General features: G+C 38.9%; 1 protein-coding gene across 3 annotated transcripts in view; it reads left to right on the top strand.

Moving 5' to 3' along the window:
• pdzd2 (PDZ domain containing 2) overlaps positions 1 to 15,549 on the top strand; it is a 65,550-nt gene extending 50,001 nt beyond the window's left edge. For all 3 annotated transcript variants that reach the window (XM_079605850.1, XM_079605851.1, XM_079605852.1), the window contains exons 13-24: positions 279 to 411; positions 2,831 to 2,903; positions 3,494 to 3,597; positions 4,058 to 4,232; positions 4,328 to 5,190; positions 5,522 to 5,666; positions 10,265 to 13,043; positions 13,393 to 13,510; positions 13,845 to 13,946; positions 14,158 to 14,422; positions 14,575 to 14,709; positions 14,847 to 15,549. In XM_079605850.1, coding sequence (XP_079461976.1) covers positions 279 to 411; positions 2,831 to 2,903; positions 3,494 to 3,597; positions 4,058 to 4,232; positions 4,328 to 5,190; positions 5,522 to 5,666; positions 10,265 to 13,043; positions 13,393 to 13,510; positions 13,845 to 13,946; positions 14,158 to 14,422; positions 14,575 to 14,709; positions 14,847 to 15,013 — 5,059 coding nt within the window. In that variant the 3' untranslated portion in view covers positions 15,014 to 15,549. The remainder of the gene's footprint in view (positions 1 to 278; positions 412 to 2,830; positions 2,904 to 3,493; positions 3,598 to 4,057; positions 4,233 to 4,327; positions 5,191 to 5,521; positions 5,667 to 10,264; positions 13,044 to 13,392; positions 13,511 to 13,844; positions 13,947 to 14,157; positions 14,423 to 14,574; positions 14,710 to 14,846) is intronic.
• The last annotated feature ends 5,341 nt before the right edge of the window (positions 15,550 to 20,890 follow it).

Below are 20,890 nucleotides of genomic sequence, written 5' to 3'. Positions count from 1 at the left end.
TAAAATCTAATTTATTCCTGAGTTTTAAGCATCAATATTCTAGTCTTCAGTGTCACATGGTCCCTCAGAAATCATTCTAATTTGATGATTTGGTGTTTAAGAAACACTTCTTATTATTATCAATGTTGAATACAGTTGTGCTGCTGAATATTTTTGTGAAAATCCTTTTCTCTATGGAAAATACTGTTTTGGGGGATACATTACTTCTCCTAAAAACTTTTTTTTTTTTTAAATCCAATCCTTGATTATAATGGCTAATGTGTGTATTTGTGTATCAGTCGAGGAGACCAGCTTCTGGAGGTGGATTCTGTGAGCCTGAGACACGCTGCGTTGAGTGAAGCCTATGCTATCCTGAGTGAATGTGGACCCGGCCCGGTCAGCCTCATCATCAGCCGACATCCAAACCCCAAAGTAAGAGTAAAACACAGACGCATGTGAAGCCCCACCATGGTATCTTATTAAGCATCAATATAGAAATTGCTGTATTTATAAACTATTATCTCATTAACAACTGAGATTGCAAAACCCCTGTAGTTAATAGTTTAGTTCAGAGGGTGCAACTTCATTAGGATCAATGCTCAATGAAAAACTAAATTTAAATAAATATCTTATGTCCATAGAAATATTAATAAAGAAAAAAACTAGGTTTTCAGAACCTGGTTTAAATGTGTCATGAACTGGCTTTAAAAAAAAAATTATATTGTTGTCTGAGGTCAACTTATGACGTTCGCTTGGTTTTTACATTTAAAAACATCAAAATGAATAAGTAATAGGCTATTTTCTACCCTGGTTTTGAGCCTAGCTCCTGAAACGCTTGGTTTTTATGGGCGTGCCGCATTGAAGACTTGGAAGTAAACGCCCACTGCTATGATTGGATAACTGTTTTGCATATTATAATGAGTTTCATGTAATGCACAAATCGCTGGGCGGGGCTAAACAGGCAGTGTTGAAGTAGGCGTTGATCTTCTTCTGCTGAGGATACCCTTTGACGTCATAGATCCCCACTTTGAAAAACCTGTCGTTCGCTGTGCCTGGTGTCAATAAAAGCTTTTATTGGACTAACAAGGAATGTTTCAGTTCTGACATTTCTAGGATATTCTTATAGTATGATGACCTCTTATATGTCAAAGGCTCAAGAAAAATTTGATTTCTCAGTTCATCACCCTTTTAATTTATTATTACCATAAAACTGGTCCAATATGAATAAATACACCTCAAACATCAGTTTGGTGATGTGCTCACACTCCTTCAGTCACAAGGGCCTCTTGCTCTGCCAGACTGCTGCAAGTGGAAATCAAAAGTACCATACACCTGTTAAGCTGTAATGCGCCTAGTATGAATCATTGAAGCCCGACAAAAAGTAAACAACATTCCTATCCCCCCTTCTGCTAGCACGACTTGGTTTTCATCCACCTAATGAATCAAGATGTTGAGAAATGTGCGCCGGGGTGGGATACAGCGGGAGATTTTAGTGGTTGGAATATGCTGACTCTTCACTCGACCTGATAAATGAGAGCCAGCGTGAGCGGAGCAATGTTAGGACTAGCTTAACATATTGTGCGTGACACGAGGTCAGAAGCCTTTCACACAAAGGTCATTAATTACTTAAAGGATTAGTTCACTTTTAAAGTGAAAATTCTGTCATCATATACTCACCCTTAAGTTGTTTCAAACCTGTATGAATTTCTTTCCTCTGCTGAACACAAAGGAAGATATTTAGAAGAATGTCAGTAACCAAACAGTTTTTGGTTCCCAATGACTGCCATAGTAGGAAAAAAATATACTATGGCAGTCATTGGGAACCAAAAACTGTCTGGTTACTGACATTCTTCTAAATATCTTCCTTTGTGTTCAGCAGAGGAAAGAAATTCATACAGGTTTGAAACAACTTAAGGGTGAGTATATGATGACAGAATTTTCATTTTAAAAGTGAACTAATCCTTTAACTCTGACATGTTTTACACATGTTTTAAGTGTCTGTCTGCATGTAGCCTGTATGTGCAGATGGGTTTTTATAATTGCAGTTTTATATATATATATATATATATATATATATATATATATATATATATATATATCTTCCTGTAGACTGTAGAGGCTCATGACTGCTCCAGATGAGCTGTAAAATTGCTCCTTGGGTGGATTTGTTGTTAAAGACAACCAGGTTTTAAGCCAGTTTTTGCAGCGTGAAGTGTCAGTTTTTTGCACTAAAGATGTGAAGCGCTTCTTTTATTATGTTACATTTAATTGGTTTTGTTGAATTGAGAAAGACTTCCATTGAAGTCAACAATAATAGTCAACTGAAATAGATCTGGTAAAACCTGATCTCACATCGAGTCAGTTAGGCCTTTTCTAGTTGTATAACGGCAAATAGGGATCTTCAAGCAGAGTCCTCAAAAGTGTAGTATCAAAACATCTAGGCTAAATGGTTTACATTATTTAACTGTAATCCGTATTCTTTAATGTGAAATGCCAGAAACGGTATCATACATTTCTTAATGTTTTTTTTTTAATGTCTGAATTTATAATAATTATTTTTTAAGAGTCTACATTGATAGTCATGTCCAGGCCAACATTACAAAGTATGATTACAATTAGTACATTTAGTTTAATAAAGCAGAATTATGAAGCTGATTTAGGCAGTTTATATTGCTTAAATCACAGTGCCGCCTAGTGGTCAGAAATGTTATTTTGTCATTTGCCTCATTTGAAGGTAAATATCAGATCAAGACACTATACTTGATATTCAATCTAGACTTAAGCTCAGGAAATAGCAATGTTTTTGCATGGTCCATGAGATTCAATGGCTCTCGTCATCTCTCACCCTCAGGTGTCTGAACAGGAGATGGATGAAGTGATCACTCGCTCCACGCACAGGGATAATCATTCTTCCCACACACTTGGTAAAGTGCCTTTGCCCTGGTCTGACTGCAGCCACTTTTGATTGTACTTCTCAGGGCTTTAAAAGCCACATGCTTCAGTTTATAGCTTAAACTTGCACTTAAACCTACTTCAAAGTTTGCTTCTTAGGCCACCAAAACGCCACTATTGTGTAAATAAACGTCCAGAACGCATTCAAACTTTTTTGTTTTCAGGTGAAGTGTCGTGTAAACGGCCCCTAAGTTAATAACTAATGATTTTTAGCTAAACAATTACTTTCTTCTAGAGCTGCTGTATACAATCTTTGTTGCATTCATTTTCTATTATAACTGTAAAGCTGCTTTGAAACAATCTGTATTGTAAATAACGCTATATAAATTAAGGTGACTTGACTTTTAGTAAAAAAGAAAATAAATAATAGTCAAATTCTGAAAAGCTCGGTTCTGGCTTTGAATTTTGTAGTTCATATTAAGTTTCCAAATATTTGTTCAGTCAGTTGTACATTCATTCAGTTGTATTCTCTGATTAGTAACTGGAAAACAGTGATTTGTACCACAGCAAGATTCCAAGTTGAAGAAGTACAATACATTTTTCTTTGTGCTCTCTATTGCAGGTCTGCCGTCCAAGAGTCCATCTCCCACGGTTAAAGTCAAGCAGGGTGAGGGTAATCCTGCTCTCAGCTGGACCATGAAGAGATTCCTAGAGCCAGCCAGCAGGGTAAACTAGAAGCTTTAGTCTACAGAGGACTCAACTTGTCAGAGATAATAGACTTAGAGTTTCTCCAAATCCATAAAACTTTTCTTTATTTAACGGTACTTGAAATTTGATGAAAATGTCTTTGTGTTATATAACAAACTACCAAACCATATGGCATTTAAAGAAATATGTAAAAAATTCCACAAAAACGCATTTCTTGCTAGATTTCAAATGACAAAGCAAGATGTGTTGAAAATTAGGACTTTTTACTACCACCTAAAAAACCCTGGTGTTGATAATTAAAAATGGCTCAGAAGTTACTTCTGAGAAAAGCATTTTGTATCTAATGCAGTGGCATTGAGACATTTTTCAAGTTTGATTTAAGCGTCCGAATACTTTTTTGGGGCCATTGATTGCACACTTCTAAATGTTGTTGATCTTCAGAAAGATTTAATGTTATGACTTCATCTGACCCTGACAGCAAGGCTCATTGAGTTCAGAGGCAGAGCTCTCTCAGTATTTCTCAGTTCACGATGTACCCAGCCAATCTTCCCTCTCTGAGACCATGGCGATGGGATCCAGTGACGACGACATGCTGCACTGTAGCAGGAGCTGTATTACGTCCATGGAGGAATCAGCAGCACCTCAGTCGCATGGTAACCCCACTGAATCTAAAGTGTCATGCTGATAAAAAGATCAGTCACAGTTTGTCACTAAAACAGTGTGTTTTTCTGTCCTCTTATCATAACAGTCTTTCGGGATGGTTCCACTAGAGGTTCAGATAGTAGTCCCACTACCCCAGAATGTTGCAAAGCTTCTGGCAGGGCTGGTCGCACCGTAGACACGGCCCAACAGGCCAGCGTGGGAAGCAGCCCGAGTTCTGTTCGTAGCCCACTTCTCCGTCAGCGGCGGGTCATCTGCTATGAGGATGAGCCCAGTGACGACGAGACCGGTCTTGAAGAAGATCGCGGCCCCTTCCGTCGCCGTCTCCGTGGGGTCTCAGAGGCCGGCCACCATCACCACCAGGAGGACGACTCAGGTATTGTTATAGCCACATCATCTCTTGAAGTCGATGATGAAAGCCAGGATAGCAGCGAGAGCCACAGACAGATCGGCAGCGAGCCAGCCACTCCGATCTACGGCAGCTCGCTTGAATCTGAGGAAGGACCTAGCGGCCCTCCTGCTGCCGAATCTCCCTTCATGCCCATTCGCTGTGTGGAGGCAGCCGGAGGAACAAACCTGGGCATCAAGAAAGAGCCCCAACGAGAAGGGCTGGAGGTTAAACGCTCACCCAAGCTGGAGCACAAAGCCGTGACTCGTGTCAAGAGCATGATGAGCATTGAGTGCCCCAGCCCTCCACAAAAGGCCAAGGGTGAAGAACCACCTTTACTCCCAGCAACCCCTGTCCAGGTGACACAGAATAGCACACGGCCGCCCTGCAGGATGCTGCACTGCAAGAAGGGTGAATCCAGCGAGCTAGCAGGGGTCTGCACCATTGAGACAATAGTGCTCCAGCGTGGTGAGACCGAGTCTTTTGGTCTGGATCTGGAGATTAAGTCCGCTCCACTCAAGGTGCTGATCACAGGGCTGAGACCAGGAGGTGTTGCGGAAAGGGTAGGTTGGAAATTGTGATGTTTTGATTGATTGTGATGCTTTTTAACATTTAACCGATGCACCCAAGAAAGACACTTTTTAAAAGAAAAATGCCAATTTACCATTGAAATGATCCCATCATTTTGGAAAGTAAATAGCATTAATTTGTTTTTATTAGTTTACTAATCAATTTAACCATTAAATGCTTTACAATTCCCATACCTACTGTTTATATGATACTTGGTGCCAGGCAGGTGTCCAAATGCACACAGCTGTTTGTGCTTGAATCTGTGCTCGAAGCTTAAATCTGATGAATGTATTTCACCCATTTCTTTCCTATCTATTCCTTCAGGAAGCCTCAGGGAAGATGAGCGTTGGTGATGAGATTGTAACAATTGGTGACACCCCGGTGTGTACATCCACCTATCAGGAGATCTGTGGCATCATGCACAACCTGCCAATCACATTAAACTTAGAGATTAAGAAGCCAGTCTCAGGTGAGTTGCCAGCATATCTATTGCTTCTTGAAGGTAACTGATAATAAGTCGATTATAGCTTTGGTGATTTTTTGTTTTGTTTTTCAATGTATGTCTGCTCATTTAAATGTTCCAAAGGAAGGGTGAACCCTTCAAATTTTTACACCAAAATGAAAACTCTCATCATTCACTCGCCCTTATGTTGTCCCAAACCCACATGATTTTCTTTTTTTTAGTGGAACACACAAGGAGACAGAAGAAACAAATTAACCATAACAGCACCATAAAACTGGTCCAATATGATTACTCTCACAAATCATTTATAATAGTGCACAGGTTGTATGGACTGCTTTTATGGTACCGTACTTTTGCATCCTTGTTGACTCTGTTTTTTTGTAATTGAATATAAATTAGTCTTCAAAAATGAATCTTTTTTTTGTTCTGTGAAAAAAAAGAAAGTCATAAGGGGTTTGAATCAGCACGAGGGATTTCTTTTTCTTTTTTTAAATAAACAGCTCCTTACAACATAACTTTTGTATACTCACAACTAAGCTATTTTCCCTAATCTGATCAAACATCTTCTGTACACTACATTGGCAAAATATACTCATATACTCATTTACATAGCCAATCTAAAAATCAACATATGAATTTGCTATCATCAAGAATAGCAGTCAGTTCTGTGTTCTATATAGTGTCATAATGCTATAGTCTAGATGGCTTGTTAAAATATTGTCCATGTCCCCTCCTCGCTTGCTGCAGACTATGGTGCTATAGCAGAATCAAAGCTGATTCCTAAACAGTATATCTCAATTTATCAGGATAAACAGGTCTTTAAAAAAGACCATTAGGACAGGTAGATTTGCCACTGCAATAAAGAGATCAGTCTGTCTTTTCTCATGCTGCTTTAAAGAGATTGGAGTGCTACAGGCCTCCCCTTTCTGGCAGTACCCTTCTCCAGCTCAAAGGGAACTGCAGGCTGCTGGCTATTTGTCAATGGTGACTATTGATTACTTTCCTACCGTAGATGTGTAGAGTAACAGCGCTAATGCTTCCTAGAGGCTGTTAGTCAATTAGTATCTAGATTTGGTGTTATTGCTCTGACTGACACAATTTTATTAAAATTAAATTTTGCTCAAAACATTTCCTAATCTTACTGCTTTTGAATCTCATCATGCAGAGCAATAGCCTCAAGGAACAAGTGAAATATAGTGTATTAATGTCAAGCGTCTGTCATTGTCTGTCTAAACCTGCCGTCATCTCATGTTTATACAGTATATGATTGATCATGTTCATCATATATAGCATATGCTCATATACATTTATGTAAGCATGAGCATTTATCAGTTGTGTGTGTAATATTTAGAATAACATTCACATGTTGAGTGCACTATAAGGTCTATGTTTTTCAGTTATGTCCAGTGAAGTACCTTTTGAATGTATATAATATTTCAGGAAATTGTGAATGGAATATTCAGAGGTGTCTGCTTCAGGTAAAACTGAATAAAGTCTTAGGAAATATGCCTCCAGGATGCCAGTGTTACATCATTGGAAACAGTTAAAAAAATGATTTGTATCCCATCAATCCCTGGGTATGTTCAGAGTGAGACTCACCTTTTTGCTCAAAGAAATTGTTTTATAGTAGTCCAAAGTTTTCCACAGGGTTTGGTTCTGTTTTGCTGGCTTTGAACAGCACTAATGGACAACAGAATCAAAACAAGTGAAATATCAGACTATGGAATGAATTGCAAGGGTATTGCTATGGGTTTCTTTTAATGCAATTATGTACGCATATTTTAAGGAGACTGGAAAAGGGTTAGTATGAATATTTTCCAGTGGAATGTTGATTTATAAAACAGGCAATTTGTAGCTTGTCCTCAGTGGTGCACTTGTATGGTAGGACTTATCTTGATGTAGAGTCATATCCATTAATTCTCTTTTACTGTTTTACAAGGTTTTTAACTGCGTATTATTGATTTGAAGTTGAAATTGTCATATGTGATGACCATTGTTGATTAACTGACCTGTACATTTGTAGTAATAAAAAAATAAAAAAAGTATATATATATATGACACAAAACTTCAAATAATAGCCCGGGTTTTTATTTTCCCAAATCGCCGAACTGCACTGGCTTGTATTTGAGACAGGTGTCTATATGAGACAGGCCTTTAATTTAGTGTTGAGATGTTGTTCATTGAGTGTAGGCCTAGAGATAACGATCCAAATAGCATAGGCTGATAGACGGAAAGCATGACACTAGGAGGTTACCACATTATATTATGTTTTATTTATAATTCAAATGTGTTTAACAAATCAGTTAATGTAAGAATTAGTCTATTAACGTATGTCTAAAGGGGGTCGCACACCGGATGAGAAGCGCAGCGCCACATCTTTAAAATTTGAACACATTATTTTCTATGAGTGTACACACACCGGCGGCACCATTCAGCGTCTGTCCGCGGCACCCAGCAATGACTCAGGACCTTGTTCAAAATCCTTCCGCACCACAGAGCGCCATTTACATAGTAGTTTTATATGAAATGTACATTTATTTGTCTCAAATCGTTGTTATGTATATACTGACTTCACCCTGTGCTGCAATATACATTTAGTTTTACATTCATTTACAAAAATCAGCTGGTTGAATGAAAATTGCTGATGTTATCGGATTTTCATGTGATATTCTCAATTCATTCAGTTAATGGACGCTCTGAGATAAAGTGAATTCAGACTACAGACTAAGCAACGATTGTATTTAATTGTACAGTACAATCATAACATAGTACAGACATGATCTTAATTCCATAATGTCCTTAAACATAACAATATTGCTGGCCATAAACTGACAGAGCACCAGTCCGGTGTATGATACCTCGAGTTGTCATAGACACGGCGGGGAGCTGCGCTTCTCGTCCGGTGTGCGACCCCCTTTAGATTATTGGCAGCATAAAAAAACGAAACGATGTGACAGCCATGGGCTGAACAATACAAGTAGAGATGCACCGATTTCAATTTTCTAGGCCGATTCCGATTTCCGATTTTTCATCAAGTTTGACCTGCCGATACCGATTTTAGCCGATTCCGATTTAATTTTTTCTAACCACTTTACAACACACACAAATGTTTTTTGTCTATGTTTTCTTTAATAGAACATTTTGCATAGAATATAGAACATTCAAACAAATTATTACTCCCGGTGTGGGAAATTCACACACATTAAAGTGAAGTGTGTTATGAAAAAAAAAAAAACATTTCCTTCTTTTCACATTCAATACCCCCCCCCCCCCCCCCCCCCCCATATATAAAATAATATAAAAATAACAAATAAAAATTAAATAAATAGCCAATAGCCTTGAAGTATAAATATATTTCTAACACACACATCTGTATAAAAACAGGGAAAATAGGTAATGGCAATAAAATAATATAAAAATTACACAAATAAAATAAATAGCCAATAGCCTTGTAGTATAAATATATTTCTAACACACACAAGCACACACTTCTGTATAAAAACAGGGACAAATAGGTAATGGCAATAAAATAATATAAAATAACAAATAAAATAAATAGCCTTGTAGTATAAATATATTTCTAACACACACACAGGCCTATTGCAATCACTTGTACATCAATGGCAGGATTTTCTTCGCGAACAGAAGCATTTCTGTTTTGTCCCCAGATAGTCTGTTTCTTCTGTCATCTGCCACATGTCCAGCCAGGCTAAACGACCGTTTCACACTGTAAACGAGCGGCGCGTGAACGACAGTTTCACATGGCAAACGTGAGAGGCGCGTGAACGACCGTGAATGGCGCGTCAGCGTAAATGCATCATCACAGCAGCTGCAGCCGCCGGAGTATTACTGGAAGCGTTTGTAGTACAGCGTCACAGCAGCTGCTACAAAAGTCTCGGCGCCGAAACCCGCGATTCACTGCTGCTCACGCGACGTTCCTGCTTGAAGCTCGCGCGCTTCTCTTTGACCGGTTTTAAAAATCGGCATTGGTCAGAGTGATCGGCCGGTCACCGATTACGGCCGATCACGTGAAAATCAGCCGATTCCGATCACCAGCCGATCAATCGGTGCATCCCTAAATACAAGTTACTGGTAATATCCATCGATCCTATGAACTTGTTGCCCGAAACACATCATCAAGAAAGAATGAAGGCTACCCTGTAAAACAACTGCAATCATGTGATACAAAATGACCCTATTCATCAATATCATCATCACCGCGATCCTCAACTACAAGTTCATTGGCGAATTCCTCCTCCTCGTCGCTCTCCTCCACTTCTCCCTCTCCGGCCTCCGCTAACTCTGCTTGCCTTGCTTGCGCTAACAGCTCCCGCCCAGATGCACAGGGCTCTCTTGCGTGCGCAATCTGCACCATAGAACTGGCTTAAACAGACGATCTGCCGGGTTTTAGAAGATTAAATACAACCCGAAACTAAAAAACAGACCAGGCCTCTATTTGAGACCGGCCTTTATTTATCCAAACCTGTAGCCACACCAGGCGTGTAAAAGAGACCGGTGTCTATTTGGGACTCGGCTATTATTTTAAGTTTTACGGGGTTTTTTTGTAATGTCTAACCATGTTGTATTTTTGTCCACATTTGCAGCTGTAGATCAACTTTCTAGCTTGATTATGTCCTCTGGCTGCGAAGGCTCATCAAAATTGGAGGCACCTAGACCTCCACCAGAGGAAAGGAATCATATGGACAAAACTTCAGTTGTGGCTCAAGAAAGTCCATCATCAGAAACAAATGCAAAACAGGCAATCCACAACAACAGCATGCCTGTCTCTAATATTGATGATGTAATAGCTGAACTGAACTCATCAGAAAGCCAAGAAAAAGACCAAAATGTATTGGGTTATACAGACACTATTGCAACAGAAGAGTGCAGTAAAGTAGATAACAGAGAGACTGCAACGCCATCACAACCAAACCTTCTGGATTTCTCTGCACTAGATGTGGGGAACAACGCTTGCCATTTTCCTGTAGGAAAGACATTTTTAAATAGTTACTCAAGAAACTTTAGTAATCTGGGAGAGGATGTTGTCCCTCTAGAGAAAGACCATGGAGAGAAACCAAGTATGTACAGTCTGGTGGAGGATAGTGACTCTGAGAGCGACTCTGCAAACAGTGCTGTCAAAATAGAGATGTCTCAAGGTCACTGTGAGGGTCCTCAGGACACTGACTCGGATGAAGAGGAGGTTGAACTCTGTATCAGCACTGTCAGTCAGCCCGTATTCAGCCAATCAGAGGGCAGTATTCTGCAAGAAAGAAATAGCATTGACAGTAGCCATACTGTTGACAAGACATTTGCTAGTATGGATTGCCACAATTCTCCATCACCCTCAGTGCAAGACAAGGATTCACAAGAGAACAATCATTCACTCCTTAAGTTACCTGACATGCTTTGCCCTCAAGTTTTAGATGATGTTCTTTTAAATGGGGATAGTGGACACGCTCCCACACAACAGGAGACAATGTGTGCATCTCAGAGAATACTATCAAACTGCAACACTGATGAAAAATGTGAAACCATTTTAAAGCCTGTTCAAATCTGCCAGACACCAGGTGTCACTTGTTCCCCTGTTACTCAACGCAACTGCCACGTCACCCCGAGAAGTCAAGAGAGGACTGCTAAGTTGCTCTCAGATGCATCCCAATTCTCAGAGAAACTTAACACTGAACAAGTTCCACTGAGGTCGACTGTGTCAGAGCCCAAGGCATCAAATTATACCAGTGGCAAAACTAGTGAGCAGGTCTCCTCTACGCTTGCTCCAAAAGATAAGGAGAGAGAGACGGTTCATCCCATACTTGACTTGAAATCATCCCTCTCCCAGAACCAGAGTAAATCCACCACGTGTTGTGTCAAATCTTTAGGAACAAAAACCCCTAATGACACTCCTGTCTCGCCCCTGCTGAGAAGTAGACTCAAAGTTGATGATAAAAAGTCAAACACCTCTTCTAAACTCAAGGGTCTAAGTATTAAAAGTAAATCCAAAGACCAAGAACAGGCTATCACTAGATCACCCAGGGCTGAAAGTCCAGTACAGAAAAAAGCTCTCAGCTCCCCAAGTCAGTCTCCTAAACTCCACTCCAAAAGAACCACACCAACTGTTAGCCCTAAATTAACCAGACCTTCTGAGAAGATCAGGGTTTCTTCTTGTAAAACTGACAAAAGTCAGCCAGCTGTGTCCAGTATCTTGAAGGCAAATCCCATCAACACAACCAAAGAAGAACTCAAGCCTTCCAAGAAGGAGCAAGTCTTGGATCTAAAGGAGCCCGTTTTGAAATCGGAGGTCACTGTTGTCAGCACTCAAAGAACTTTCATTGAGGTACGACTTTCATCCTCTTCATCATCTACACCTGTGCTCATGCGCAAGGAAGTCGTGAATGCATGTCATTTAAGCTTGGCCTCAGTACCGGTTGATCAACTCGACTGGGAGGCATCAAATTCTGACCCCTCTCTTGGAAGTCACACAATCCCATTAGAATCAACCAATACTTCATCTAGTTGTCCACAACATAGTGGTGCGAATAAGGCAAATGAAACTGCTGAGAAAATGCATTGCAATGGCCAGGATGAAAGTCTCTTTAGGAACTCAAATAATAAAGATGCTGCTTCTAGTCTCAAGTCAAACAAATCCAAACTGTACCTAAAGGGACTAGAACGCAGGAGCTGCTCTACAGACACCAGTGGGTCTCTTGACCCAAACCCCTTCTCAGTTCGTCAAAGAATCCAGTCCTTTGAGAATCTTGCCAGCTTTGATCGATCTGTCGTTAGGTGTATAGACATTCCGTTTTATGCTATTAATTCCAAGTCACCTCTAAACCGGAGGTTTTCTGGGTATGCTGGATCTGTTAGCAGTCAATCCAGTGACAGTCGTTCTTTGAGGAGGAGTTTCAGCTCATGTGTAGACAGTTTGAGCTCAACTCAATCTCTACCATATCCACAGAATTTGTCTTCTAGTTCCACCAACTCTGAATCCACTCCTTTGAACCAAACCACAGAAGCTGTTATGAAAGAGAAGGTAAGAAATAAGTCCTCTCAGAACCAGGCCACCGTAAACATGCCACCAGTACTGCGCTCCCGCAATGCCCGTGCCCATGGAGGCCTGTCACGCTCCAAATTGAGAGAGATAAGGGCACTGAGCATGCCTGAACTGGACAAGTTGTGTTCTGAGGATTTTACCAGTGACCCTGGAAATGTGATCTTTAAGACGGAGCTGGAAATCCACCCTTGCAGATCCATAGACACAGCACCACACAGCCTGCAGTGCACTGTGATGACCAGGGTGAGCAGTGTTGACACTGCGGCTCTTGGTTCAACCAGTAATGGAGAGCAACATGAAGGCCAGGTCACAGGGTTATCATGTTGGTCTATAAGGTGAGTAAAGACCTGGTTATAATGTGCAATGAAAAGAATATGTGTAAAGTTGATAGTAGATGGATTACAATGGTTTACGTGTCCTCAACAAACAAATAGATCTAGTTTTGTATTTATTTTTCTTATTTTGTTGTTATATTTTTAGTGGCGTGGTTCTGTATTTCAGCACATATCATAGTAATTATTTCAGTGTTGTGTTGTATGACACTGTCATTGATTTCTGCATAAATGTTCCTCATAAAAATTTGAACACAATCAATATTTTTGTTTAACAATCAATATAACGTTTAGACACATTCCTGGCTAGGACAAACATTTACAGCTGATATTGGTTTGTCTCCTGTGACAGTTTGAAAGACCTTGAATCTTCTCATTTGGACCAAAATAAAGTGCAAGATCTTCTGTGTTCCCTTACAACCAAAGTGAATGTGACCAGTCTCATACAGGAAACAAAAACTCTTTCAGAGGTAATTTATCAGGTCTTCAGGCTTCATTTCAGTTTAAGAAGATAATATTTTAAGCATTAAGACCCTCTGGCATTCTGAAAAAGTTTCTTTTTAAGGAATGAGGGAGATTTTGCCTTCAGGTGTAGATCAAGCAATTACAGAAATGCTTTTGTTTTGGCATATTAATATTTATAAAGCTCACAATTGTTACTTGACTATCACTTTTTTCTCTTATTTTACTTTATTTTGTCAGTGTATTTTTAGTCATTATTTTTATGGGCCCTAATCATAGCTTCATAATATTTCTTAGAATTTCAAAAAGGTTAACCAGTCTTTCATTAATCTTTTTATCTAGGTTAAAGATGACATTTACTTTGTGATCTTAACCAAAGAGCAGGGATCTGGACTGGGTTTCAGCATCGCTGGAGGAGTAGATCTCGAACAGAAATCTATTACTGTAAGCAAAACCTTTTATTTGTTTTAAAATAATAAATAAATGGAAAATTCAGTAGCCATTTTCAGTATCGGTTTTAATTACACATTGTCACCCCCCTTGTGGTATTTAAATGAACCAGTAGTATTATATAGAATCAACTAAGATTATTAAACTAATTCACTGTCTAAACTAAGTTAGACTGAAATATATATTTTCTTTTCTTTTCTCACAGGTCCATCGGGTGTTCACTCGAGGGGTGGCAGGTGTGGAAGGTACCATTCACAGAGGAGATAGGGTTTTGTCAATAAACGGGACCAGCTTGAGTGGGATCACGCACGGAGAGGCGCTGTCCTGCCTTCATCAGACCAGACTGCCGAGACAAGCATTAGTGATCATCCAGAAAGACAAGAACACTGAGCCAACATCAACTGGACAAGAACTTCCTCTTCAGGCTTCTTCTCCTGGCCATAGAGTCAGCATCAGGGAACATAAAACAAGTGAGTGTCTGGAGTCATTATCACTCTCATGGCAAAGATTAACTCGTTGTCAGTCATTAATTTGATGGCTGTGGTTTTGTGAATTTTATAATTCAACAATCTCCAGAAAAATAACCTTTTCTGCTCCTAATTGGCTGCTTGGTGTCTTTTAGGTGTGGAAGTGGGGCCAGACGGGGCTTTGAGTGTGGAGTTACAGAAGACCACAGCTGGTCTAGGGTTCAGTCTAGATGGAGGCAAATCATCTGCCCATGGAGATCGACCTCTCTACATAAAACACATTTTTTGTGGTGAGTGCTCTACTCAAACATATAAAGATGTCCACTAGGGGGAGACATAATGTGTAATCTGTGCATCACAGCCCATCACTGAGCACAATAAATGAAAAGTGGAAAGTTCAGATTGTGTATTCTCTGTCACCACACAGGAGGAGCTGCTGAGCAGTCCCGGGTCATTGATGTCGGAGATGAACTTTTAGCCATCAACGGCAGGTCTTTGCAAGGCCTTATGCATTATGATGCCTGGAACTTCATTAAAACGGTCTCTGAGGGTCCTGTTCAGTTAGTCATCAGAAAACCGCGGACTTCGGTATGACGTCTGAGTTATCTGCACGTGTTGCATGTTTGTGAGATGCCAAACTGTGGCGGACTCTAATTGTACATAGACTTTGCATTGCTTTTATATGTGTTGGATACAGGATCTCTATGATGAAGAATTTGTTGCACATTGATTTTTATACAAACCAAGGCATCTGCAGATTTGCGGTGGACTTGTGTGGGCTTAAGGTATTTTTACTATGTCTTTGAACTTTTTATCTCACAAACTTTGTGCTTTATGACTTTTTAAAGACATTTAAAGCCTAATTGTAAGAATGATGAATTATGTTAATAGCTGCATCCCTTGTATAATATATTTTGATTCCAATATTGCGAAAATAGTTTTATACTTACAGCTATGATTATAAGGTGATAATGCAAACCACTAAAGAGTTTGTTCACTCTGCCTAATCTGATGGAATAAGTCAACATATATATCACACACTGTGTGAATGATAAAGTGAGCTTTTGTTTGAATTGGTTTGTGACTTAAAAGGTATTTGTGGAATTCGTGTTTTTTTTTCTTCTTTTGTTTCTCTAAATCAATTATTGATTTATTAATTTATATTGGTGAATGTAAAGGGTGTAATTTCAGTGCTACTAGGAAATAGATTTGCAAAAATTCCAAACAGGTTTCACAAACTCCTATCACCCCCATCTGCCAGGCCATTGTACAGAAAAACAGGAAGTCCCACCTCCCACCAACCATTGGTTAAAGCACAAGTTGACGTGGCAAAAGCAGCTGTTTTGACCGAGACTTCACAATAAATACTTGAATTACTAATTCACAAATCTGTTAATTCGAAATACAATCATATAATGAGAAGAAGAAGAAAAGAAAAAAACATTAGCACACTTTAATTTGAAATATAGATTTTTATCATCATGACATTTCAGGTCTTTTGGTTATGTTTAATCATTCTTTCAGCTGTGAATATTTTCATGTTAACTCACATCTGAGAATTTCAAAAAAGTTGCCTCTTTGATAACTTGTATTAGTGCTGTTGTTATATTTTACTTGAATTGTCTGTGTAAATATTGAGGTTCCCACTGATATTATTGTAATTTAATTTTACTGAGAATTAAGCACAAGTGTGTTAACTAAAGTGTATATGAAAAAAGCAATCATGAATTTTTCTGACTCTCTGCCCTTGTGAATAAAGACATCAGATATTTTGTAAATATTTTGCAATTTACTCATGCACCAATATTGCCTGTCAGGGCTACTAATCTTATTTATATTAACCCTTTCATGCATAGAGGTCACTACAGCGGACAGCTATTAAAAAAGCTTTTTCTTGCATTTGCATAAGTTTTGATGGTATAGTTGTAAATCAACCTCTACATTGGACCCTGGTGCATCATCCTATTCATTGCCACCAAGTGGCAAGCCGTTGTGTGTCGATTATAAATACCAGAAAATTAGAATATTACATGAAATCACACAGTACTTACACTGTAATACCATGGTCATTGAACCAGGTTTTGGTTATTTTGGCAGTGTGGACAGGTGCAAAATTTTGCTGGAAAATCAAGGAAGCATGACGTGCTCTGAAAATGTCCTGGTAGACAGCTGCGTTGACTCTGAATTTAATAAAGCACAGTGGACCAAAGTTCTCTTTTCTGATGAGAGCAAATTTTGCATCTCATTTGGAAATCAAGGTCCCAGAGTCTGGAGGAAGAGAGGAGAGGCACAGAATCCACGTTGCTTGAAGTCCAGTGTGAAGTTTCCACAGTCAGTGATGGTTTGGGGAGCCATGTCATCTGCTGGATACTGAATTTGGGATTTTCATTAGTTGTCAGTTATAATCATCAAAATTAAAAGAAATAAACATTTGAAATATATCAGTCTGTTTAATTAATTAATTAATTCATTGTTTCACTTTTTGAATGGAATTACTGAATTAAATCAACTTTTTCCATGATATTCTAATTATATGACCAGCACCTGTAACTTGTAATGCATTACTTAACCTACATCAAAAAAGTAGTCTGATTATGCACATTACTTGTTAGATCAAAAAGTAATCCAATTACGCAATGCATGTTGCTTGTAATGCATTACTCAGATCAAAAAGTAATCTGATTATGTAATGCACATTACTTGTAATGAATGACTTGTTAGATCAAAAAGTAATCTGATTACATAATGCATAGGCCTACTTATACATTACTTTACTTGTAACATTTAAAAAAATCTGATTACATAATGCATAGGCCTACTTGTACATTACTTTACTCATAACATTTTAAAAAAAATCTGATTACATAATGCACGTTACTTGTAACGTATTTACACGTAACATCAAAAAAGTAATCTGATTGTGTTATGCATGTTACTTGTAATGCGTTACCCCAACACTACTCATTTCAAATTAGATTGAAGAGATCTCAATATTAGATCTCAATATCCCTCCTCGTCTCCTCCGTCCTCCATCCTATGACCCGGAAACCGATCGTGCTCAGCCATCTTTAAGGACATCTCAATTCTCTAATTGCACCCATAGACAGTGTATAAACGATTGCACCGCGAGGAGGCCAACACGAGGATTGAGGAGTGAGGAGGCTTCCAGAGGAGCTATGAGCGAGGATACAGGGATACACAGGTGTATCCAATGCGGAAGTGTTTTATTGACTAAACGTGACGCACGTGTAAATTCTCCCCCTTCACATCGGTCACAATAATTGTATAGTTATATAATTTTATTGCAGTTTATATAAACTGCACATCTCACATATTTCAACAGGGTATCTTGCTTTATTATTCATTATGAATTTCTTAAATAACCAAACTTCAACAGATAATTTGCTGATGACGCTGTGAAGTGTCGCTCGAGTGATCAAGTATTCCAATAATAAAGCTTTCATTCGATTCCTACGTCCTCGTTTCCTTTCCTTGCAGCCTTCCCTCGTGTCCTACAGGGAGTGGAGCTGAGACACGAGGAAAGGAAACGAGGATGCACAAATAAGAATTGAGATCTATGGTAGAAATGTGTTCATCTTGAACATAATCAGAATTATCAGCTAATAGGGTAAATTGACATACTCAGGTAGACTTAAGGGAGCATCTGATGGGTTTTCACTGTACCTTAGTTGACAGGCTGTAGAGATTTCTGATGGAATCACGTCCTCATGTTCTGAATATATTTTAGTTTTCACGTGATTTTATAAAATTGTATTGATTGGTTTGTTACATTCACACAATATTGCTGTGTTATTACTGTATTATGTTTAATACAGTATCTCTTCAGTTTAAACCACAAATGCATGCTGTCCACTCAAGTGGACATCTGAAAATCTCTTTGGAAAAATGTGTAAAACATTTTTAGTTTTTTATGCCCTGAGAGTAATAAAAACCCTATAGGAAAAAAATCCTGACTGATAATTCATGCATGAAAGGGTTAACCAAACTATTTGGGGTGACCTAGCAGTTTTATCATCTTTGTTTCTGTTTGTTCAGATCATTTGGTAACTGTGTTGTTATTGTATGTTGTTCATGGCATTGAGCCATGGCTTCCATATAATATTTCCACAGATATTTAACTATTACACAATGATACAATTTACATTACAGTTTAAAAGTTTAGGGACTGTTAAGATGTTTTTGATTTTGAGAAAAAAGGAGAATGTAATGACGAGATGTCGTTCTGGTGGAGGACAGTACTCAACATTATTTTCATCAGCCTGAGAAAGCCTGATTAGAACGTTTGCCACATTATCATTTTTCCATAGACAAATGGAAATTTGATTTTTCAGTTCCACTTAACTTCTACTTCTTAATGCAAGACAGGGAGTGCACAGACTCTGTGAAGGGGGGATTGTTTGCATCTCTTTCCAGTCCAGATGGTGGCCACAGTCTCCTGGGAACGGCCAACTCAGTCTACCTGCCAAGAGTTCAATAATCGCTGGCAGACATCAATCTCCTCACAAAACACTTCTGTTCTGTAAGTGTCTTTCTATGATTCAGCTATTGCTAAATTATCTGAACATGAAACTGCAGCTGTTGTGACCATCTTGAGTTGTAGCCGGTTTGCCAGCAGACTATGCTGGCTATCACAATACACAGGTTGATGTAACTATTGAAAAAAATGTCTGTAAACACAAAACACATGAATATTGCAAATATTTATCCTTTATACTGCCAGGTGTCAGCAGTCTGATAGGAGGGGTTTACATTTATAGCAACAATAGCTAGTTACAGTGGCTACACATTTTCTTCCAACTTTGTCAGTTAAAGACACTACAGTCCTCTGAGATAAAAAGTAATAACCAATATGTTCAATTTTGTAATTTGGGTCAATGGTAACATTTAAGTTTGTAAGCTGGAAAAACAATTGGATGATTTGCATAGGCTGAGGCTACATGGCTTCAACTGTCTATTACAAATGAGCAGACACTTGTTGAAATGTCACAAGTTTCAGTTCTCACCCATTTCCTGTTCTCCATTTAACAATCATGTGATGAAAAGCCACAAAACCAATGTGAAATACCAGTCAGCAGAAGAAAGTGTGACATCATGCCTATGGGCAGTAAAATAAAAATAAATACAATATTTTATTTGTGCACAACTTAAAATGTATGCATTTTTGACAAGACTGCGGTGAAACCTCAGATAAATAACTTTTGGATGTGACGTTTACACGCATCAGACAAAACCATTAAATGGCAGCTGTGTGGGTGGGTACAAACTCTTTGACAGGACCTCTAGAATGGAAAAAGTGAGTAGGCTTATAAACGTTGAGTGGGGTCCAAAAGACCACCAGACAAAATGCTATTTTTAATACAATATTTTATTGTATCGTGTAATCTTTAAATCTTTAATCCTAAAGCTTTCTGTATTTCTAAGTCTGAATTACATTTTAAATCCCAGATTTTTAATGCAATCTTAGACTTTTTGACACCAAAGTAGATTTAGATATTACATTGTTTATTGGTTTCTAAAAACTGTCCTCCTAATGTATAAACATTGTTCCACATATAACAGTGTTTGAACACTGAATGTTATCATTGTATAAAATCTACTTAACTTTTTCCCCGCCAATGAAATATTTTTCCATCTTTTATGGCACAATAATGCTTCCCCGCCAGGCGCCCTAGCTTGTTTACCTTCCCGTCACCTCCTCAACCTGCTTCCCTTTGTGTTTTATACGTAGAAAAGGCGAAAAAGTTTTTCTTCCTGAACGATGATGTGAGTTTCTAAGGCAATTCTCAAAGCAGCATGAATGACCTACAATGGCGACATTTTTCACAATCATGACAAAAAATCCAAATACTGCCCTGAACTCACTGGAAAAAAAAAGCCAGCGCGATATACAAACCCGACCAGAACTCAGCAAAGCGTGATGGCAGCTTCACATTCTTTATAGCCTAGGCCTATATACCGCCTCGATGGCAGGAAGAAAAATCAATTCAGTAGAAAAATCGCTCCTCTTCACATATGGATCACGTCCAACAAATGTTTTGATTTTCTGTTTATAGCCTACCTTTCTAAACCAGCACACTGGACTTTCCTCCTTGATCTCAATCTGATTTTCACTCTCTGCCTCTACTCCATCAGAATTGCATGCGTCATCAGAATCACGTGACAGGCCGCTTATGAAATTTTGCTAAAATGCTGGTTAGAAATGTTGTCCGACTTGAGACAGCGCCGACGCGACGTGACTGTGACGTATGCCATGAAAGGACAGCGAGAGCGATTAGAGAGCAGCCGGAGGACTCAGCCAGCGCAGCTTCTCAAGAGCGGCTGCACGAGCTCTGATGACGACATAACTAGGGCCCCCGGGCTGAGTGAGGGCATCGGGCCAGTGATGATGGAAAAAATTATAACGGCATTTTATAAAGAGTTGACAGTCCCAATTGCGCTTCATCCATTTGC

Source organism: Phoxinus phoxinus (assembly GCF_949152265.1).
Source record: "Phoxinus phoxinus genome assembly, chromosome: 3".
NCBI lineage: Eukaryota > Metazoa > Chordata > Actinopteri > Cypriniformes > Leuciscidae > Phoxinus > Phoxinus phoxinus.
The sequence above is the reverse complement of the archived record's forward strand: the minus strand, read 5'-3'. Positions and strand labels throughout refer to the sequence as shown.